A 24,778-nucleotide genomic window follows, 5' to 3' on the forward strand; every position below is an offset into this window, starting at 1 on the left:
AAAGATGATTTATTAACCCGTTTAAGAATTTTATTCCATCTTTCATCAGAAATCTGACAATTTAGGTCATCCTCCCAAGCTTTTTTTATTTTATCTAAAAAGTCTTGTCTAGAATCAATCAACAAGTTATAGATACCGGTAATAGAACCATTAACAAAAGGTTTTAAATTTAAAAGATTGTCCAGTAAATTTTTATCAGGACCTATAGGAAAAGTAGTTAATTGGGAATGTAAGAAATCTCTAAATTTTTTTTTAATTTTTAAAAACTTTTTTTATTGTTTTCAAATAGTTACAGAATAAATGTGTATGAAAAAAAATGTGTTACCCAGCCCCCCTCCGCTTAACCCCTCCCCCCTAACATCCCTATTAAAAAAATAAGAAAGAAAAAAAAAGGAATGCCTGGATATTGGAAGATCCCCACATGCTCCATGGAGTACGTAATAACTTTAGTATATAAGTCTTTATTTTTTTTTATTATATTACTCCAATCTATAATAATACCTAATCCTTCAACTTTCATGGTATCCTGGGAAAGCTTTATAAAAATCTCCTTGTTGCTATGTGTGTCCCCACCAATCATCCAGGCAAAAAGATAGAAGAAAATTAAAATATAAAGATAAAACAAAATACCCCCCTACTAATGTTGTGGGAAAAAAAACACAACATTACCCCCCTCTGCTGTATGGGTCATGGCAACCGCCATGATTACACACGTGAATCCCGCAGTAACCGATCCAAAGCTCCCCAGCCCCCCCGCAACATAAAAAAGTATATGTATAAGAAGAGAAAAAAAAAATACTATTCTCATTTAGTATTTCTAAAATTTTGCTTTACTCTTCTATAATATCCATAAATGTCCATCACTTCTGTTCGTTGGGTCTATCTTCATCTTTAATCCATTACGTTTGGAAGCCTCTATGTGTAATTAGCAAATAGATGGAAGTTCTTGTACAAACTCCTCCGCTTTTCGATAGTCAGGAAAAAAATTTTTCCCCTCCTCCAAAAAAATTATCAGTGTTGCTGGATGACGCATTGTAAATTTATAACCCTTTTCCCATAAGGCTTTTTTCGCTGGGTTAAATTCCTTCTTTCTCTTCAACAGGTTGTAACTTATATCAGGATAAAAAAGAACTGGTTTCCCTGCTATCATCAGTGGCCCATTTCTATTTTTGGCACTTTGGGCAGCGGCCTTCAGGATCTTTTCTTTGTCTTGGTATCGTAAGCATTTTATCAAAATTGATCGTGGATTTTGATCAGTTCGAGGTCTTAACCTTAAGGATCTATGAGCCCTTTCGATCTCAATTGGAGTTTCTCTTTCCATTTCCAATTTTTCAGGGATCCATTTTTGAAAAAAATTTATTGGATCTTCTCCTTCTATATCTTCTTTAAGTCCAACAATTTTAATATTATTTTGTCTACTGAAATTTTCAAGCTTATCAATTTTTTCCATAAATTGTTTTCTTTCTGATGTCCAAGCAGTATTTTCCTTTTCCATTTTGTCCATTCTTTCAACCATGTCCTCCGTTGTAGTTTCCAAGTCTGTAATTCTTTTTCCCATTTTTTCCTGCCTCTTTGTCATTTTATCAAGCATAATCTCCATGTTGGTCATTTTTTTTCGAGTATTTTTTGATTATTTTTAATTACTTTTAATATGTCTAATTTACGCATTATTTGCCTCAAAGTCTTTTCTATATTTCTAGAAGGACTTTTAATTCCCTCTTCATCTGATCGTTCCGGGAAATCTGACTGTCCCTCCGATTCGCTATCACTTTCAGTTGCAGTGGTAGCTGGGCTTTGTAGTTCTTGTTGCTCCCATTTGCGCAGTTCACGATGGTCTTTTCCTTTAGGAATGGCCAATGTTGCCGCAGTCTCCTGTTCCGTATCGCCGGTGGTATAATGTACCTGAGACCGCGGTTCCTCGGTAGACATGGGCCTTGTTCTCGTTCCAACTTGCGTAGTCTTCCCGGTATTAGTTTTCTTCATCTTCCTTCCTTGAGGCATAGCTTGACACAATCCGGAGTAGTTTATAAGTAATTTTTAGAAAGTATTGACTAACTTTTCTTCATTTAGACATTAATTTATTAACTTTTTACGGGAGAGCTGGGTTCCAGCGTCTCGATCCTACGTCATCACGTGACGTCCCCCCCCAGAAATCTCTAATTTGAAGGTATCTGTAAAAATGTGTTTTTGGCAGTGCAAATTTAGTTGACAATTGGTCAAATGAAGCAAGAGATCCTGAGATAAACAGGTCCCAAAAACGCTTAATATCTAGTTCATCCCAATCCTTAAAGACTTTGTCAGTCATGGAAGGGATAAAAAAATAATTAAGGAGAATGGGAGATGATAATGAAAAATTCGCTAAACCAAAAAATTTTCTAAATTGAGACCAGATCCTTAAACTTTGCTTAACAATTATGTTATCTGTTTTATTTACTGAAAAAGAAGAGTATGATCCAAGAAGAGAGACAATAGAGGAATTTTTTAAAGAACTAACTTCTAAGGAGACCCATGATGGGCAATCTTTACGATAAATATAATAGGACCAAAAAGTAATATTCCTTATATTGGCAGCCCAATAGTAAAACCTAAAATTGGGTAAGGCTAATCCACCCATCTCTTTATTTCTTTGTAGGTAAACTTTACTTAAACGAGCTTGTTTATTATTCCAAATATAAGATGTTAAAATTGAATCTAAAGAATCAAAGTAGGTCTTAGGAATAAAAATAGGTAAAGCCTGAAAAAGATATAAAAATTTAGGAAGAATCTTCATTTTAATCGAATTAATTTGGCCAATTAGGGATAAAGAAAGAGGAGACCATTTAGAAAGTGTCTTTTTCACATAATTCAATAAGGGGTTTAAGTTTTCTTTAAATAAATTCTTGAAGTTTTTAGTAATTGTTACACCTAGATATGTAAATTGACGTAACAACTTGGAATGGAAATTTAGCATTTGATGACATTAGGTCATTTAAAGGAAATAGCTCACTTTTATGTAAGTTCAGCTTATATCCTGAAAAAAAACTAAACTGGGAAATTAAAGAAAGAACCGAAGGTAAAGAAGTTTCAGTGTTAGAGATAAAAAGTAAAATATCATCAGCATATAACGAAATTTTATGAGTCATACCTTCCCTTAGTATACCAGAAATGTCCTTAGATTCTCGAAATGCTATTGCTAAGGGTTCTATAGCTAAAGCAAAAAGTAAAGGACTAAGAGGGCAACCTTGTCTAGTTCCCCGCTGTAATTTAAAGGGCTTAGAAATTTGAGAGTTAGTAATAACCTAAGCAGTAGGAGACAAGTAAATTAATTTAACCCAACGAATAAAATTAGGCCTAAAATTAAACTTTTCTAAGGTCTTAAAAAGATAATTCTACTCAATCCTATTGAAGGCTTTTTCTGCATCTAAGGATAATTTTTTTTGGATGGTGAATATATCACATTCAATAACCAACGTATATTAAAATGTGAGTAACGATTTTTAATAAATCCTGTCTGGTCATGTGATATAATAGATGGTAAAATATTTTCAAGTCTTCGAGCTAAGATTTTGGATAAAATTTTTGCATTAACATTTAATAAAGAAATCGGTCTGTATGAAGAACATTCAGCTGGATTTTTATTTTTTTTTAAGAATAAGAGAAATAAAAGCTTCATAAAAAGATTGAGGGAGTTTACCTGATTTAAAGGACTCTGATAAAACAGAGGGTAAATAAGGTGTAAGTAACGTAGTGAAAGTTCTATAAAACTCCCCAGGAAAGCCATCAGGTCCTGGGGTCTTACCAGAATGTAAAGCATGTATAGCCTCAGCCACTTCTTCATTGGAAATAGGCTGATCTTACTGTATTAAGCTATCAGCAGACAATGTAGGAATGTTACTGAAAAAAGCATTCACATAGTTATCATCTGAACAAGAATCAGACTGATACAACTTAAAGTAAAAGTCTTGAAATACGTTGTTAATTTCAGAATGGTCGGATATCTTAGTACCATTATCTTTAAAAAATTCTGTGATTTGACGATTAACTGTAAAATCTGTAAATTTCTAATCTGTAAATATCTAAAAAAGTGTGATATTGGCAAATTATATTTATTAAACAACTGTTCAAAAGACATAAAATAATCATCCATAAATAAACCACGAAAACATGTTATTCCTTTTGTTTTCCATAGCAAAAAAGCTTGATCGATTCTAAATGTTTGGAAAAAAAAGTTAGATAAAATAGAGCTTGACAGGATAAATTTATTCAATCCAAAAAATTTATGAAATTGCAATCATATTCATATTGTATGTTTAACTATTGGATTTATCATTTGTTTATTCAGTTTAGTAAATACAAAGGGAAGCGCAGCTCCTAAAATAGAAGTCAATGAAAACCCCTGTACAGACTCCCTCTCAAGGTTCATCCATTGAGTTTCATCCAACTCTTGTGTCCAAAACGTTAAATATCGAATATTAATTGCCCAATAATAAAATCTAAGATTTGGTAAAGCCAAACTGCCTTCCTTTTTTGATTTCTGTAAATACTTCTTACTTAACCTGGGATTTCTATATTGCCATATTTCTGAAGAAATTTTAGAACTAATAATATCAAAAAAAGATTTAGGAATGAAAATTGATACTGCCTGAAATAGATACGGAAATTTAGGTAAAATAAACATCTTAATAGCATTAATTCTACCAATCAAAGGACAGTGGGGACCATTTCGTAAACAGTTGTTTAACATGATCAATTAAAGGTAAAAAATTAACTTTAAATATGTCATTACATTTCTTAGTAATTTTAACCCCCAAATAAGTAAAATAATTGGTAACAAATCTAAATGGTGATTACCTATAAATAGGAATTTGCATATTTAATGGGAAAAGCGCACTCTTATCAAGATTCAATTTATACCCAGAAAAACTACTAAACTGGGCAAGTAGTGTTATTTCTGCAGGAATGGATTTCTCTGGGTTAGAAATATATAATAACAGGTCATCTGCATATAATAATATTTTATTTTGCTTGACGCCAAGAAGGCGTTTGATAGACTTGAATGGCAGTATTTATTCAATATACTTGAGAAATTTAATTTAAGTTCAAAATTTATATCTTGGATTCAATTGTTATATCATACACCCTTGGCCAAATAATGCCAAATATATTAGGTGAATCACGAATAGTAATTGCCAAGGGCTCCGGGGCAATATCAAATAATAAAGGACTTAAAGGACAGCCCTGTCTAGTACCTCGAAAAAGCCTAAAAAGAAGGATCATGGGACGGGAGACCTAGGGAGAAAGAAAGGGGGAGGGGAGCACCAGAGGGAGAGGGAGAACAGGCAGAGTGATGGGCAGAGAGAGAAAGAAATAGAAGGGGATGGGGGAGAAAAAACTAAATATATCAGGGATAGGGTAAGAAGGGGAGGAGGGGAATTAATGGAAGTTAGAGAAGTCAATGTTCATGCCATCAGGTTGGAGGCTACCCAGCCAGTATATAAGGTTTTGTTCCTCCAACCTGAGTGTGGCTTCACCTTGACAGTAGGGGAGGTCATGGATAGGCATATCAGAATGGGAATGGGACGTGGAATTAAAATTGTGGCCACTGGGAGATCCTGCTTTCTCTGGTGGACAGAGCGTAGGTGTTCAGCGAAATGGTCTCCCAGTCTGCGTTGGGTCTCACCAATATATAAAAGGCTATACCGGGAGCACTGGATGCAGTATACCACACCAGCCGACTCACAGTTGAAGTGTTGCCTCACCTGGAAGGATTGTCTTGGGCCCTGAACGGTGGTGAGGGAGGAAGTGTAAGGGCAGGTGTAGCACTTGTTCCGCTTGTAAGGATAAGTGCCAGGAGGGAGATCGGTGGGAAGGGAAGGGGAGGAAGAATGGACAAGGGAGTCACGTAGGGAGCAATCCCTGCAGAAAGCAGAAAGGGGGGGTGGAGGGAAAGATGTGCTTGGTAATGGGATCCCTTTGGAGGTGGCGGAAGTTACGGAGAATTATACGTTGGATCTGGAGGCTGGTGGGCTGGTAGGTGAGGACAAGGGGGACCCTATCCCGAGTGGGGTGGTGGGCGGATGGGATGAGGGCAGATGTGTGGGAAATGGGAGAGATGCATTTGAGAGCAGAGTTGATGGTGGAAGAAGGGAAGCCCCTTTGTTTAAAGAAGGAAGACATCTCCTTCGTTCTGGAATGAAAAGCCTCATCCTGAGAGCAGATGCAGCGGAGATGGAGGAATTGTGAGAAGGAGATAGCATTTTTCCAAGAGACAGGGTGGGAGAGGAATAGTCCAGGTAGCTGTGAGAGTCTGTAGGCTTATAGTAGATATCAGTAGATAGGCTGTCTCCAGAGATGGAGACAAAGATCAAGAAAGGGGAGGGAAGTGTCAGAAATAGACCAGGTAAATTTGAGGGCAGGGTGAAAGTTGGAGGCAAAGTTAATTAAGTCAACGAGCTCAGTATGCGTGCAGGAGACAGCGCCAATGCAGTTGTCGATGTAGCAAAGGAAAAGAGGGCGACGGATACCCGTATAGGCTTGGAACAGGGACTGTTCCACAAAGCCAACAAAAAGGCAGGCATAACTGGGACCCATGCGGGTGCCCATGGCTACACCTTCCGTTTGGAGGAAGTGGGAGGAGCCAAAGGGAAAATTATTGAGAGTAAGAACTAATTCCGCTAGATGGAGGAGATATAAAATATAAAATATTTTATATAAAATATAGGAGCCATATAAAATGACTCCTAGATTTAAGTAATTGGTTTTCAATCGGAGATGTTAGTAACAAACTATGTTGCATCTGAAGTTCAACTCTCTCTTTATAAAGCTCCAAATTGGGAGCAATAGAATATTTTTATCAATATCTTTAATCTCATCAGCTAATGTACCTATCTCACTATTAATTCATTTTTTCAATCTGGCAGAATATGAAATAATTTGTCCGTGGATATATGCTTTAAAGGTATCCCATAATATCCCACTGGAAATTTCTTCCGTTGAATTAGATGAAAAGAAAAATGCAATCTGTTCTTTAATGAAATTAACAAAATTTAAATCCTGAAGCAAAATAGAGTTGAACTGCCATTGTCTAGTACTAAAAGTTACGTCACTAAATTTAATTGATAATTTCAAAGGCGCGTGGTCGGAAATGGCCATTGCATCATACTCACAGGTGGTGACAGATGAAACTAAACGAGAATCAGTAAAGAAGTAATCAATTCTAGAGTAATTATGATAAACTTGGGAAAAAAAGAGAAAATAGGGTCTTCATCCTTCTTAAGAATTAAAGAAATAGAAGCTTCATAAAATGTGGGAGGTAACTCTCCTATCAAAAAAGAATCTTTAAGCATTTCCAACATATATAGAGAAAGCAATTTTTCAAATTATTTATAAAATCCTACAGAATAACCATCCAGTCCAGGAGCTTTACCAGATTGCATTGGAAAAAATAGCTTTCTGAGTTTCATTTTCAGTAATAGGAGCATCAAGAGCTTGTTGATCTTCAACAGAAATTTGAGGAAAATCGATCTTTTATAAAAAGGCATTCATTTTAGAAGAATCAACTGGAAACTGAGATTTATAAAATTCAATGTAAAAGTCTTGAAAATTTTTATTACTATCTTCATAATTACTTGCTAAACTACTGTCTCCCTTAGGAATTTTAAAAATGTCTTTTAGCTCTAGCTGCTTTTAATTGAGATGCTAATAGTTTATTATTTTCATCCCCAAACGCATAAAATTGACTTTTCAATGTGAGCAAATTTCTTTCAATAGGATAAGTTAATAATAAATTATATTGTGATTGGAGTTCAACTCTTTGTTTGAATAAAGCAATGTTAGGAGAGATTGCATAAATATTATCCAAGTCTTTAATTTGTTTTGAAATCTTATCTAATTCTGTTTTGTCTGTTTCTTAAGCTTAGCAAAATAGGAGAGTGTCTGACCGCGCAAAAATGCATTAAATGTATCCCATATAATCAAATTCGACAAATCTCCCATATTATTAAAAAGAAAAAATCTTTTATCTGAGTCTCAATAAATTTGACAAAGTCCAAATTTTGTAATAAATTTTCTGGAAAATGCCAAGACAAATTTGCAATGACAACATCATTCAATTCAAAAGCAAAGCTTAAAGGCGCATGATCCAAGAGATAGCATCATATTCACATTTCTGGACTATGGACAAAAATCGGGGATCAGCTATAAAATAATCGATTCTCGAATATTTTTTGTGAACATCTGGAAAAAAAAGAATAATCTCTATCATTAGGATGTAAATGTCTCCAAATTTCAACCAGCCAAAATCAATTAAAAAAGAGTTATTAAGTGATGCAGAACAACTCGGAAGCCGCTGTTTGGTTAAACTCTTGTCAATGAAAGGATTTAAACAGGAGTTGAAATCACCACCCATTAACAACATATATTCATTGAAATCCGGCCATAAAGCAAATACGTTTTTAAAAAAAGAAGGATCATCTACATTAGGTCCATATAGATTAACCATTTTTCTATTACAAATTGTTCCTTTAACAGTTAAAAATTCTGACACAATGTCTTCTTGAATGAATAAAATATTAGATTTAATAAAAATAGATACTCCCTTTGTTTTATTTTGACATGTAACGTGAAATTGAAGGTCCTTCCACATTTTAAAAAATCTACTTTGATCGCCCGTTTTGATATGCGTTTCCTGAGCAAAAATTATATCAGGTTGGAATTGATTAATGATTTTAAAAGTCTTCTTGCGCTTAATAGGATGATTCCAACCACGTACGTTCCAACTTATAACGTTTATCTGTTTAGTTACAATAAAAGAATTTTATTTTATTTAACACATAAATACATGCATACCAGTGTGGGCTAATCAAAGCTGGTGGTGAAAAATATAACCTATACAAAACATGTATGGTCCGGAACTCCATAATGGGAAAAAAATACAAAAACGAAAACTAAAATTAATCCTACAATTAATGTCATAACTCAAAAGTAACCCCAGTCCTCCCACCACCCTGAAAAGTCCAAAATTTGGCAAAAAAAAAAGCCGAAATGCGTCCCCATAGAAGTTATAAAAAAGGAGATAGACTCCACATGCTGCCCATTTTATAATGGTAATTTTAAAAGTTTTCCTTAATTCCTCTCCCCAGTTACAAAAAAAACCTCACGGCCCTAAAATAGGAATGTCCTGCAGAGGAAAAAAATGTTTATACTTAATCCTTAAAAATAAGCTGGGAAATGCAGAAACAGTCTCCAAAAATGCCAAAACAATAAAATTAAACAAAGAGAAGAATCCCTATGTAATCTCTAATGAAGAAAAATCAGTGCCATTTTCCATTTATCTTTCATGCCCAATGAAAATTTAGAAAAAAAAGCTAAGTTATCTACTAAGCCCTCCCAACTATGTATATATAAGAAAAAGTCCTTATGAACTCTGAAAACGATCACTTAATTAATGAAAAAAAAAGGATAGAAACAAATAATCAAACCGGTTAACAATCTGTCGGCTGGGTTAATTCGCTCAGTAGACCAAACAAATTTCGGAAAAGTCATTCATCAGTCACATCAAAAAGTTCACATCTTCTTTAAATGGTCCATCAACCAAAGGACATCTTAAGCAAATCAGAAATCTTAAAAGCTTATTTTCTATCCAAAATAACAATTATTCAGCAGACCAAAAACCATTCAAACCTCAGCTGCAACCGAAATAGAGTTAACATAGTCCAATGCCTCTTTGGGGTCCAGAAAAACACGTGTAGTTGAATCTTTGGGAAATAATTTTAATCAGGCTGGATAGTAAAGTGATGAGAATAATCTCTTATCATAGGCTATCTTCACGGTTGGAACGAATTTAGACTGCAGGTCCATAACTTCCCGTGCATAATCTTCATAAAAACAAATCTCGGAACCCTTGAATTTAAAAACTCTGTGTTTCCTTGCATATTTCATGATTTGGTCTTTAACTTTGAAACGAAGAGAGCAGACCAAAACTGACCTTGGCTTATTCGAATTCCGAGATTTTGAAGTGAAAATTCTATGTGCTGTTTTGATATCGGGAGGTTGAGGTAAAATATCCAGAAACAGAGATTGAAACAAGTTAGCAAAATAGTCCAATAAATCCCCACTCTCAGATCCTTCCTTCAGACCAACATTTCGAATATTATTCTGACAAGATCTTGCTTCCAAATCGATAATCTTATGTTAAAACTTTTCCAAGCGGGCTGAAATATCCGCTATCTGAAGCACTGTCGACGTTTCGGACCAAGACCCTTCATCAGGACAACCTGAAAGGAAAGGTAGTAAGAGATTTGAAAGTAGGAGGGAGAAGGGGAAATGCGAAATGATAGGAGAAGACCAGAGGGGGTGGGGTGAAGCTAAGAGCTGGAAAGGTGATTGGCAAAAGGGATACAGAGCTGGAGAAGGGAAAGGATCATGGGACGGGAGGCCTAGGGAGTAAGAAAGGGGGAGGGGAGCACCAGAGGGAGATGGAGAAGAGGCAGAGTGATGGACAGAGAAAAAAAAGGGGGTATAAATAAATAAATAAATAAATACCTGTTCCCCATCTCCCTCTGGTACTCCCCTCCCCTTTTCTTTCTCCCTAGGCCTCCCATCCCATGATCCTGCCCCTCCTCCAGCACTGTGTCCCTTTTGCCAATCACCTTTCCAGCTCTTAGCTTCACCCCACCCCCTCCAGTCTTCTCCTATCATTTTGCATTTCCCCCTCCCACTCCTCCTTTCAAATCTCTTACTGTCTTTTCTTTCAGTTAGTCCTGATGAAAGATCTCAGCCCGAAACGTCGACAGTACTTCTTCCTACAGATGCTGCCTGGCCTGCTGTGTTCCACCAACATTTTGTGTGATGCACCTATATATATTTATCTGTTGATTTTGACCTATAACCAAAGAATACTGTTTGGAAACTAAATTTAAGTGTACTCAATGACCCCTATTTTAAGGAATAAATTAAAAAAGAAATTGCTCTTTACTTAGAATTCAATGATAATGGAGAGGTTTCACCTTCCATTCTATGGGATACTCTGAAGGCTGTCTTAAGAGGGAAAATTATAGTGATATCTTCATATAAGAAAAAAATAAGGAATAAAACAGGAATTACAAAATAGGCTGAAGGAACTAGAAAAAGAAACACTTTGAATTTGGCACAGGATACACTAGAGGAAATTTAAAAGATTAGGAGTGAAATTAATAGTTTGGCTATGCAAGAAATCAGGAAAAAATTTATTTTTCTGAAACAGAGACATTATGAAAGTGGATCTAGGTCTATGAAAATACTGATGTGCAAACTGAAAAAAAAGAGCAGAAAATACAATTCATAGAATTAAGGATCCAAGAACAAAAATGATATAAAAAAAATAAGCTAAGTGAAATTCAAGAAGCTTTTGAATTGTTTTACAAAACTCTATATTCCAAAGTTCCAGGGGGAAACATAACACCAAATTGACACCTTCCTGAATTCTCTAGAGTTACCCACTTTAAGTGAAGAACAAAGTAGAACGATGACTGCTGACATAACTGATGTTGAACTAAAAGCTGCAATTAGTGGCTTAAATTAAGCAAGTCACCAGGATCAGATGGGTATACGGCAGAGTGGTACAAAGAATTTTAAAATGAGTTAATTCCTGTCTTACTACCCACACTGAACTGGGCTCTAAAAAAGGCACAAATGCCACCCAGCTGTAAGGAAACGATAATCTCAGCTATATCAAAAGATGGCAAGGATAAAATGGAATGTGGGTCATTTAGACCAATATCTGTTCTTAATGTAGATTATAGATTGTTTACCTCCATCATGGCCAAACGATTAGAAGAGTTTCTACACATAAGGATCAGACAGGTTTTATACAACGCCAAACACAAGACAATATACAAAGGACACTTCACATTATGGATCATATACAAAAAATAAAATGGAAGCAATAGTGGTAAGTGTGGATGCAATTCAGTTAATTGGAATTTTCTTTACAGAGTTTAACATAGATTTGGTTTCCATGACACAATTACTAAAACTATACAGGTATATAAATACTATTGATAACCCATAATGGACTCTTAAAATATGGGAAACTATTATAAAAGGATATAAACTAGAGGGAAATATTGCAGTTCTTAAATAGTGTGCCTATGACTCGGATTTTACGCCGAATAAACTGGATGCTAGATTTAAGGACTGGACAGCTAAAGGAATAACAGTTCTTTGCAATATAATGAAAGAAGGAACACTGTTCAGTTTTGAAATGCTTAAAGAGAAACACTTATTAGATAAACAAGACTTTTATTGGTATTTACAGATCCGACAGTATGTTAATAGGATGGTTAAAAATGTAACCAAGGCAAGTACATGTTTGATAGAGCTATTTAGAAAAGCATATAATTCAGATAACAATAGTAGAGTCATTTCAAGCATGTGTAAGGGTTTGTCAAATCTTAAAACACATTCGACTTCATACATTAAAACAAAATGGGAGAAGGAAGGAGGGATAATTATATCTGAGGAAGAATGGACAATAATATGGAGGTATCAATGGAAGTGTACCAGTTCACAGAAATGGAGGGTGTTCAGATGGAAAAACTTGATAAGATATTTTATTACACCCTGTCAGAAATCCCATTATGATAGTAACCTCCCTGTTTGCTGGTGAAATTGTGGAAATCAAAATGCAAACCATTACCATATTTTCTGGGATTGCCCCATTATCAAAGACTATTGGGAGTGGGATACACAATGCCCTACGAGACATTTTTAAATGTGAAATACCCTTAGAAAGTAAGACCATATATTTTGGGTATATATCTCAAGAATGGTTAAAAAGAGATAAATATTTAATGAATATGCTGCTGGTAGCTGGTAAAAAGTCTCTTACCAGGAGATGGATATCACAGGAGAGCCCAACCTTAAACGTATGGGTGGAAGTTACAATGGACACTTATAAAATGGGGAATATAACAGCATCTGTTAATCGTAAGTTGGAACAATTTGATTCATACTGGGAAAAGTGGTTTAACTAACTACATCACACCTCATAGACCTGATTTTATTCTCACAAATCAATATGTTGTAAAACAAAAATCACTCCCTACTTGTACATAGTTTTCTCCTTTTGCTTATTCTTTATTTCCTTTCATTATAAGTGTATACCTCAGATAAATATTATGTGGAGATTTGTGGCAAATATGACTATATGATATATATGTACAATATCTGAAATATATCTTATGGAAATGTTTGTTTGATGATCAACTTCAATAAAAAATTAACTACAAAAAAAAACAAGTGAAGTCGCCTCACCTGGAAGGACCGTTCAGGGCCCTGAATGGTATTGAGGGAGAATGTGTAGGGTCAGGTGTAGCACTTGTTCAGCTTGCAAAGATAAGTGCCAGGAGGGAGATCAGTGGGGAGGGACGAATAGACAAGGGAGTCATGTAGAGTGCAATCTCTGTGGAAAGTAGAAAGATGGTGGGATCCAGTTGGAGATGGTGGAAGTTTCGGAGAATTATGTTCCGAAACACAGAGACTAGTGGGGTGGTAGGTGAGGACAAGAAGAACCCTATCCCTCGTAGGGTGGTGAGAGGATGGGATAAGGGCAGACGTGCATGAAATGAAAGAGATGCGGTTGAGGGCAGCATTGATGGTGGAGGAAGGGAAGACCCTTTCTTTAAAAAAGGAGGACATCTTCATTCTAGAATGGAAAGCCCCATCCTGAGAGCAGATGCGGCAGAGGCGGAAGAACAGAGAGAAGGGGGTGGTGTCTTTACAAGTAGGAAGAGGTATACTCCAGGTAGCTGTGAGAGTCCATGGGTTTATAATGCACATCAGTGGGTAAGCTGTCCCCAGAGGTAGAGACAGTGAGATCGAGAAAGGAGAGGGAAATGTTGGAAATGAACCAGGTAAATTAGAGGGCAAGGTGGAAGTTGGAGGCAAAGTGGATGAAATTGATGAGTTCAGCATGGGCGCAGGAAACAGCACCAATGCAGTCGTCGATATAGTGTAGGAAAAGTGCGGACGGTCACCAGTGTAGGCTTGGAACATAGACTGTTCCACGTAGCCAACAAGCAGGCAGGCAAAGCTGGGACCCACGTGAGTGCCCATGGCTACTCCTTTTGTTTGAAGGAAGTGGGAGGACCCAAAGGAGAAATTATTTAGAGTGAGGACAAGTTCTGCTAAGTGGAGGATTGTGGTGGTGGAGGGGAACTGGTCGGGTGTGGTGTTCAGAAAGAAACGGAGAGCTTTGATGCTTTCTTGGTGGGGGATGAAAGTGCATAGGGACTGGACGTCCATGGTAAAAATAAGTTGATAGGGGCCAGGGAACCGGAAATTATTGAAAAGATTAAGAGCGTGTGAAGTGTCACAGATGTCAATGGGAAGGGACCGAACTTGGGATAAAACAGAGTCGAGGTATGCAGATATGAGTTCATTGGTGTAGGAACAAGCTGAAACAAAGGGTATACCTGGACAAGCAGGTATGTAGATTTTGGGTAGGAGGTAGAAACAGGAGGCACAGGTGAAGGGAACTATTAGGTTGGTGGCAGTGAATGGGAGATCCCCAGAGTCAATAATGTTGGTAATGGTGTGAGAGACAATGGTCTGATGTTCCTTAGTGGGGTCCTGTTCGAGGGGTAAGTAAGGGGAGGTGTCTGAGAGTTGTTGTTGGGCTTCAGGAAGGTAGAGGTCAGAACACCAGACTACTACAGCAGTTCTATCTGCGGGTTAGATGGTAAGGTTAGGATTAGCATGGAGAGTGTGGAGAGCAGAGAGTTTGGAATAGGAGAGAGGAGCTTTGAAGTCTAGACAGTTGATGTCCCATCGGCAGTTGGCAATGAAAAGGTCAGAACAGACAGAAGACCAAGGTGAAGTGTTCAGGAAGAAGAGAAGAGTCATCGGTGTGGGGTGGAGAATCCTTGCCAAAGAAATAGGCTCGAAGACGGAGGCAACGGAAGAAGAGCTCAGCGTTGTGGTGGGTGTGGGCGCAGGGGGACAAAGGTAATGCTACTCATTAGGTACCTCACTCACACTCTCCACATCCAAGCGAGATCAGCGCTGAGTGATTGGTTGATCACTCAGATTGATGGGTGTTTATTGCATTATCCTAACCCAAAGATTTCAGCATGAGAGTTTAAAATAATGTTTAATAAAAACTCAAAGCTCAAAGTAAATTTATTATGAAAGTACATATAGGTCACCATATACAGCTTTGAGATTCATTTTCTTGCAGGCATTCACAGTAAGTATAAAGAAACATGATAGAATCAATGAAAAACTGCACACAAAGACAAACAGTGAACAAAAGACAACAAATTATGCATTAGAAAAAAAAATAATAATATTGAGAACATGAGTTGTAGAGTCATTGAAAGTGAATCCATTCAGTTCTTGGAGTGAGTGGAGTTATCAACTCTTGTTCAGGAGCCAGATGACTGTGGAGTAATAACTATTCCTGAACCTGGTGGTGTGGGGGATTGATAGCATTTCTCCTTTTACATGTTTTTACCTTAATTATTTGTACCGGTATGTTCCAATCATTCTTTGGTCTGTATGCTGCTAAGGAGTGATAATGGACAATTGTATTCTTTTCCAGTCTGGTTTATTGTCGGTACCAATTCTTCCAGGTGATTTGCTGTTTATCTAGCCTACTGACACGGCAGCGTCTGACTGAACTGATGTCTGACACCAGTCCTTACCACAGAAGTTTGTTAAATCAACCTCTAAACTGTTTCATAAAATGTGACATTTATTTCAGGAGCTGAGTTTGTGCATTCATCCCTTTTTGACTAGCCTATATGATGGCAATTTTTTTTTTATTTGTTCCTTTTTCAGATTAGAGCTAGAATCATGAACTAATGTGAATTGGACACGGATTTGTTTATTTTTGGACCTTGATCTCATTTACACTCTGTGGATAACTATACGTGTTAACTGTGATAGAAGATATTTGCATGGCGCACTGTAGCATATGTGAAAAAATAACATGATAGCCCATAAATAGTCAGATGTTATGCTTCTGGAATAAAACTGAAAAATTCTTTCTTGCTGTAAAATGTTCTTGATTTTTAAATATGTATGTAGGCTTATTGCAGAGTAATTTTAAACTGTGGTGGTTCAGTGGATATTCCCATCTTCTTCTGAGTTAATGTGCCCTCTTTGTAGATAGTACTAGAACATAGAACTATACAGCACAGTACAGGCCCTTCGGCCCACAATGTTGTGCCGACCCTTAAACCCTGCCTCCCATATGATCCCCCCACCTTAAATTCCTGCATATACCTGTCTAGTAGTCTTTTAAATTTCAGTAGTGTATCTGCCTCCACACTGACTCAGGCAGTGCATTCCACACACCAACCACTCTCTGAGTAAAAAACCTTCCTCTAATATCCCCCTTGAACTTTCCACCCCTTACCTTAAAGCCTTGTCCTCTTGTATATATTCAGTGGTGCTGGCTGTCCACTCTATCTATTCCTCTTAATATTTTGTATACCTCTATCATGTCTCCTCTGATCCTCCTCCTCTCCAGAGAGTAAAGCCCTAGCTCCCTTAATCTCTGATCATAATGCATACTCTCTAAACCAGGCAGCATCCTGGTAAATCTCCTCTGTACCCTTTCCAATGCTTCCACATCCTTCCTTTTGTGAGGTGACCAGAACTGGACACAGTACTCCAAGTGTGGCCTAACCAGAGTTTTATAGAGCTGCATCATTACCCCGCGACTCTTAAACTCTATCCCTCGACTTATGAAAGCTAACACTCCATAAGCTTTCTTAATTACCCTATCTACCTGTGACGCAATTTTCAGGGATCTGTGGACGTGTATCCCCAGATCCCTCTGCTCCTCCACACTTCCAAGTATCCTGCCATTTACATTGTACTCTGCCTTGGAGTTTGTCCTTTCAAAGTGTAATACCTCACACTTCTCCGGGTTGAACTCCATCTGCCACTTCTCAGCCCACTTCTGCATCCTATCAATGTCTCTGCAATCTTCAACAGTCCTCTACACTATCCACAACACCACCAACCTTTGTGTTGTCTGCAAACTTGCCAACCCACCCTTCTACCCCCACATCCAGGTCGTTAATAAAAATCACGAAAAGTAGAGGTCCCAGAACAAATCCCTGTGGGACACCACTAGTCAGAACCCTCCAATCTGAATGTACTCCCTCCACCACGACCCTCTGCCTTCTGCGGGCAACCCAATTCTGAATCCACCTGGCCAAACTTCCGTGGATCCCATGCCTTCGAACTTTCTGAATAAGCCTACCATGTGGAACCTTGTCAAATGCCTTACTAAAATCCATGTAGATCACATCCACTGCACCACCCGCATCTATATGCCTGGTCACCTCCTCAAAGAACCCTTATCAGGCTTGTTAGACATGATGTGCCCTTCACAAAGTCATGCTGACTGTCCCTGATCAGACCATGATTCTCTAAATACCCATAGATTCTATCTCTAAGAATCTTTTCCAACAGCTTTCCCACCACAGACGTAAGGCTCTGATTGGATCTACTGAGATTTATTTTCTCATGGTATGATTTTATTTTTGTAGCAACGAACGGGAGGGAATTCCAGCCAATTTGATCCAGCACCTGGATATATGTGTGGAAATTCCACAGTATGGGATCATCCGGTCGCTCAATGTCCATGTGAGTGGAGCTTTGCTCATGTGGGAGTACAAACGGCAGCAGATGATGAAGCAGTGTGCGAGGCCGTAGAATTGCCAATGTACAGATGTGAAAATTAAGAGTGCCACCTCTTGTTAATACACCTTTTGCCACATACAGTAAATCAATAATTCTGTGCTGCTGTCAATGCACAGCTATGGATAAATCCTCTAATTCCCTGGAAGATCTGTTGAAAATAGTGTTTATCAAAAACTGGCAGCAGACAATGATGCTAATAAACTTTTGGCTGCTTTGGACCTGATTGGACATCTTGTGTCTTTTTGACATTTATGTACAAATAAGAATATGTCTATTTTTTGTTAATACATACAGCATTTCTTCTTGTACAAGAACTTGGGAACAGTAGTGAACTGCTCAGCCAATTGCTATCTCATCTCCATTTACTCACAGATACAACTTCCCTTCCTACCCTTTCCAAGTAAATTCATCTGCCTCAGCTTTGTGTTTCTGGTTGAACGATCTGAATTTTAGAGGATACCAGCGATCTGCTGGAGTAACACAGTGAATGGAGCAGTATCTGTGGGCAGAAAAGGAGTTGTCAACATTTCTGGTTAAAACCCTGCATCATTGAGTTTGGATATCTGGTCTCCTTTTGCATGTACCTAGAGGTTTAGTTCCGTAGTATGAATGTTGGCCATGACCTCTGCTCAGATCAGAACCTTTTCTTCGTCAATGATCAAAACTTTATCTTCTAGACATGCTCTTCAAGCACAATTAACCAAGGGATTATTGACTACAGTCCTTTAGATAGAGTGGAAGTGCAGAAGATGTTTCCAATAGTGAGAGAATCTAGGGCCAGAGGGCACAGCCTCAGAACAGAAGGATGTCCCTTTAGAACAGAGATGAGGAGGAATTTCTTTAGCCAGGTGGTGGTGAATCTGTGGAATTCATTGCCACAGATGGCTGTGGAGGCCAAGTCATTGAGTAAATTTAGAGCAAAGGTTGATAGTTTCTTGATTAGTAGCAAGGAGACTAGGGTAGAGAGGGAAAATAGATCAGCCGTGATGGTATGGTGGAGCAGACTCAGTGGGCTGAATGGCCTGATTCTGCTTCTATGTCTTATGATCTATCAATACCTGACATGTAGAATGTGTTTTCAAGAGGTTAGGTGATTATTGCTTTCAGGGATGGAGTTGAAACCAGTGCATATTGATGGGATGATAATGAGGTCAGTTTAAGAGATTACAGTACAAATAGAAACCGCTAATAGACCTACATACAAAATGTACAGCCTTATCTGTTATTAGAACCATACTGCCGAAGTCCCCTATAAACAAAAGGTATCTATTTCCGCCCAGTCAGTAGTACTGTGATGGCGCCACTATGTATAAGGATGCCAAGCAAGATCCCACAAGGACTTGTAAGGTAACTAACCAAATTTATAGAACCATAGAACATTACAGCAGAGAAACAGGCCTTTTGGCCCTTCTTGGCTGTGCCGAACCATTTTTCTGCCTAGTCCCACTGACCTGCACCTGAGCCATATCCCTCCAAACCTCTCTTATCCATATACCAGTCCAAGTTTTTCTTAAATGTCAAAAGTGAGCCCGCGTTCACCACTTCATCTGGCAGCACATTCCACACTCCCAACACTCTCTGCGTGAAGAAACCTCCCCCCCCCAATGTTCCCTTTAAACTTTTCCCCCTTCACCCTTAACCCATGACCTCTGGTTTTTTTCTCCCCTGGCCTCAGTGGAAAAAGCCTGCTTGCATTCACTCTATCTATACCCATCATAATTTTATACACCTCTGTTAAATCACCCCTCATTCTCCTACACTCCAGGGAATAATGTCCTAACCTATTCAGCCTTTCTCTGTAACTCAGTTTCTCATGTCCCGGCGACATCCTTGTAAACCTTCTCTGCACTCTTTCAACCTTATTAATATCCTTCCTGTAATTAGGTGACCAAAACTGCACACAATACTCCAAATTCGGTCTCACCAATGTCTTATATAACCTCGCCATTACATTTCAACTCTTATACTCAGTACTTTGATTTATAAAGGCCAATGTACCAAAAGCTCCCTTTATGACCCTATCCACCTGCGATGCCACTTTTAGGGAATTATGTATCTGTACTCCCAGATCCCTCTGTTCTACTGCACTCCTCAGTGTCCTACCATTTACCTTGTATGTTCTACCTTGGTTTGACCTTCGGAAGTGCAATACTTCACACTTGTCTGCATTAAACTCCATCTGCCATTTTTCAGCCCATTCCTCCATCTGGTCCAATTCCTTCTGCAAGCTTTGAAAACCTTCCTCACTGTCCACTACACCTCCTATCTTTGTATCATCAGCAAATTTGCTGATCCAATTTGCCACATTATCATCCAGATCATTGATATAGATGACAAATAACAATGGACCCAGCACTGACCCCTGTGGCACACGACTTGTCACAGGCCTCCACTCAGAGAAACAATCCTCCACTACCACTCTCTGGCTTCTTCCATTGAGCCAATGTCTAATCCAGTTTACTACCTCACCATGTATACCTAGCCACTGAATCTTCCTAACTAACCTCCCATGCGGGACCTTGTCAAAGGCCTTACTCAAGTCCACGTAGACAACATCCACTGCCTTCCCTTCATCTACTTTCCTGGTAACTTCCTCGAAAAACTCTAATAGATTGGTTAAACATGACCTACCATGCACAAAGCCGTGTTGACTCTCCCTAATAAGTCCCTGTCTAGCTAAATACTTGTAGATCCTATCTCTTAGTATTCCTTCCAATAATTTACCTACTACCGATGACAAACTTACCGGCCTATAATTTCCCGGCCAACTTTTCAAACAACGGAACTACATGAGCTATCCTCCAATCCTCCAGCACCTGACCCGTGGATATCAACATTTTAAATATTTCTGCCAGGGTCCCTGCAATTTCAACACTAGTCTCCTTCAAGGTCCGAAGGAATACCCTGTCAGGTCCTGGGGATTTATCTACTCTGATCTGCCTCAAGACAGCAAGCACCTCCTCTTCTTCAATCTCTATAAGTTCCATGACCTCCCTGCTTGTTTGCCTTGTTTCCATAGACTCCATTCCAGTTTCCTTAGTAAATACAGATGCAAAAAACCCATTTAATATCTCTCCCATTTCTTTTGGTTCCATACATAGCCGACCACTCTGATCTTCAAGAGGACCAATTTTATCCCTTTTGCTCTTAACATACCTGTAGAAGCTCTTAGGATTATCCTTCACCCTGACTGCCAAAGCTACCTCATGTCTTCTTTTAGCCTTCCTGATTACTTTCTTACTCTTTTTATACTCCTCAAGCATCTTATTTCATCCCTGTTGCCTATACATGTTATACATCTCTCTTCTTCTTTATCAGAGTTCCAATATCCCTCGAGAACCAAGGTTCCTTATTCTTTTCATTTTGCCTTTAACTCTGACCGGAACATACAAACTCTGCACTCTCAAAATCTCTCCTTTGAAGGCCTCCCACTTATCAATCACATCCCTGCCAGAGAACAGCCTGTCCCAATCTACGCTTTTTACATCCTTTCTCATTTCTTAAAATTTGGCCTTTTTCGAGTTTAGAACTTCAACCCAAGGACCAGATCTATCTTTATCCATGATCAAGTTGAAAAGTCTCAGAAAGGAAGTTAAACAGAATGCAGGGTTCGGACATCAGTTATTTGACTGGGTAGAAAGTAGACTCTGAGGATGGGGAGTATGGCTGACTAAGATGGCAATGACTGTTAGTATTGTATTGCTGAGCTGTGCACTTGTTCTGTGCTGTTTTCTTCCTTGTCTCAAGTCTCTTGTAGTGCGTGCTGCACAATTTCCGATGCTCGTGGCGATTACTGAACCAAGCTTAGTGGAGAAAGAAGCACCGAAGAAGTATTGTTACAGCCTACAATGCCTGCAGGATGAACAAGAGCAAAATGACAGTGTGGGAGTAGATTGTAAGGGCTTCTGAGTTTTTTTTCCCCCTGTCTCAGATACAAAGGGACAGATTTTTGACTCAGTGGCCTAGGGTAACAGGGAGAGAATACTTTGAGGTCTTGGCGCAGAAAATTATAGTTTAACCCGAGATTTGGGAATAAGTGCTGGACTTTATTGGGGCTTTTGTGCGCGGACTCTTAGTCTTCTTTCTCTGTGTGAGACCCTATGGGTCTCAAAGGGGGGATTATATTGGAGAATAAAGTTGCAATGTTTGCTGTGTGGCCAGAACTATGTGACCAGCCTTGTGTTTGCTATTTACTATGTATCCAATTTATCAGCCAGAATGTAATCTCTGTATTGTCTCTGTACTATTGAACACATCAGTGCCTTGAGAATGTAGCTAAGTGAAAGTAAGCTCAGTGCCTTAAGAATGTAGCTAACAGTGAAAGTAAGCATGTAGAGATAATGGTGGTAGACGGGATCGTGGAGTGGTGTGATGGTATGGGAACCAGTCAAGGCCGGGAAGAGGGACACGTGTTCCAAGGAGTAGACTAGACACGATCGTGCGATGGTGTGATGGTGTGAGAACCAGTCAAGGCACTAGAACAAGTATATGCCAATGAAACCAAGATAAGAAATTACTATAAAGAATACTGTGAACTAGGCTCGGCAGACAATTAGTGACATGCTCATTAATTGTCTCAGCTTTTGTTTGCAAATAAAGGCTTAAACTTCTCAAAGAACCTTCTGTGTCTCCTGGTTATTTCAAGAAACCACGACACGTCCAACGGCGCTTGCATTGTGTGCTGCGTCTGTGAGGCTGAGTTTGGCGGCACATTGTAAGTCCATAGTGGGGGTATTCCCTTCTGCTGCCTGAGTGGGATGATGAGTCTATCGGGACCCTGAGGACTTGTGGAAACTGTGTGGTGGTTTCTTTTAGTGGGTAAACTGTTAGGGAAAAGACCATAAGACATAGGAGCAGAATTAGGCCATCTGGCCCTTTGAGTCTGCTCTGCTATTCAATCATGGCTGATCCTTTTTTTCTATCCCCTCCTCAACCCCAGTTCCCAGACTTCTCTCCATAACTTTTGATGCTGTGTGGCAATCAGGAACCTATCAATCTCTGCCTTAAGTACACCCAATGACCTGGCCTCCATAGCTGCATGTGGAAACAAATTCCACAAATTCAGCACACTTTGGCTAAAGAAATTTCTCTGCTTCTCTGTTTTGAAAGGGCGTCCCTCTATTATGAGGTTATGCCCCGTTGTCCTAGACTCTCCCACCATGAGAAACATCCTTACCACATCTACTTTGTCTAGGCCTTTCAACATTCAAAAGGTTCCAATGAGATCCCCCCTCATCCTTCTGAATTTCAGTGAGTACAGACCCAGAGCCATCAAATGTTTCTCGTATGATAACCCTTTCATTCCTGGAATCATCCTTGTGAACCTCCTCAGGACCCTCTCTAATGCCAGCACATCTTTTCTAAGATGAGGGGCCCAAAACTGTTCACAATATTCGTGAGGCCTCACCAGTGCCTTATAAAGCCTCAGTATCACATCCTTTCTGTTGTAATCTAGACCTCTTGAAATGAATGCTAGCATAGCATTTACTTTCCTCACCACCAACTCACCCTGCAAGTTAGCCTTTAGGATGTTCTGTACAAGGATTCCCAAGTCCCTCCGCATCTCAGATTCCTGGATTTTTTCCCCATTTAGAAAATTGTCTTGCACATTTATTTCTACTACCTACATGCATGACCATTCATTTTCCAACATTGTATTTCATTTACCACTTTCTTGCCCATTCTCCTAATCTGTCTAAGTCCTTCTGCAACCTACCTGTTTCCACAACAATACCTGCCCCTCCACCTATCTTTATGTCATCTGCAAACTTGGCAACAAAGCCATCTATTCCATCATCTAAATCATTTATATATAGCATGAAAAGAAGTGGTCCCAACACCAACCCCTGCAGAACACCAGTACTTACTGGCAGCCAACCAGAAAAGGATCCTTCTATTCCCACTTGCTGCCTCCTACCAATCAGCCAATGCTCTAACCATGTTAGTAACTTTCCTGTAATACCATGGGCTCTTAACTTGGTAAGCAGCCTCATGTGTGGCACCTTGTCAAAGACCTTCTGAAAGTCCAAATATACAACATCCACTGCATCCCCTTTATCTATCCTACTTGTAATTTCTTTAAAAATTCCAACAGATTCATCAGGCAGGATTTTTCCTGGAAAAACAATGCTGACTTTGTGCTATCTTGTCCTGTGTCAACAAGTGCTCCATCACCTCATCCTTAACAATGAACTCTAACATCTTCCCAACCACTGAGGTCAGGCTAACTGGTCTATAATTTCCTTTCTGCTGCCTTCCTTCTTTCTTAAAGAGTGGAGTGACATTTGCAATTTTCCAGTCCTTTGACACCATGCCAGAGTCCAATGACTTTTGAAAGATAATTTCTACTGCCATCACAATCTCTAAAGCTACCTCTTTCAGAACCGTAGGGTGCAGCTCCTCTCATCCAGATGACTTATGTACCTTTAGGTCTTTAAGCTTTTTGAGCACCTTCTCTTAACAGTAACTGCACCCACTTCTCTTCCTTCACACACTACAACATCAGGCATACTGCTAGTGTCTTCCACAGTGAAGACTGATGCAAAATACTCATTTAGTTCATCAGCCATCTCCTTGTCCCCATTATTATTTCTCCTGCCTCATTTTCTAGCGGTCCTATATCCACTCTCATTTATCTTTTATTTTTACCATACTTGAAATTTTTTTTACTATTCACTTTGATATTATTTGCTAGCTTGCTTTCATATTTCATCTTTTCCCTTTTAATGATTCTTTTAGTTTTTCTCTGTAGGTTTTTAAAAACTTCCCAATCCTCTATCTTCTCACTAAGTTTTGCTTTGTTGTATGCCTTTTTTTTTGCTTTTACTGTGGCTTTGGAAAAGTGACAGCAACTCCTTAACTTTCAGGATAGCTATAGACAAGGGCAGGTATGGTCCTTGTGGGAGAGTTTAAATTCGAGTACAAGGGCATTAGACAGGAACTAAGAAGCGTTAATGGTCAAGAAGAAAAAGGAAAAGTGTGTAAAGCTTCAGAAGTTAGGATCAAAATAAGCACATGAGGGGTATAAAGAAGCCAGAAAAGAACTAAAGAAGGGATTAGGAAAGCCACAAGGGGCAATGAAATGTCCTTGGTAAGTACGATT

At 38.7% G+C, this 24,778-nt stretch overlaps 1 protein-coding gene across 2 annotated transcripts in view; it reads left to right on the plus strand.

Annotated features, from left to right (window-relative positions):
* The window catches only part of LOC140730748 (probable methyltransferase TARBP1), a 384,497-nt gene extending 362,203 nt beyond the window's left edge, over positions 1–22,294 (plus strand). The window contains exon 29 of one of the 2 annotated variants that reach the window (XR_012099667.1): positions 17,523–17,662. Coding sequence is in view for 1 of the 2 variants with exons in the window: in XM_073051592.1 (XP_072907693.1) it covers positions 17,523–17,688 (166 nt within the window). In the remaining variant the exon portion in view is untranslated. Of the gene's footprint in view, positions 1–17,522 lie in introns of both variants that reach the window. The other variant, XM_073051592.1, reaches the window with a different exon arrangement.
* Positions 22,295–24,778: the final 2,484 nt, after the last annotated feature.

The sequence above is a fragment of the Hemitrygon akajei genome, chromosome 7, assembly GCF_048418815.1.
Source record: "Hemitrygon akajei chromosome 7, sHemAka1.3, whole genome shotgun sequence".
Lineage (NCBI taxonomy): Eukaryota > Metazoa > Chordata > Chondrichthyes > Myliobatiformes > Dasyatidae > Hemitrygon > Hemitrygon akajei.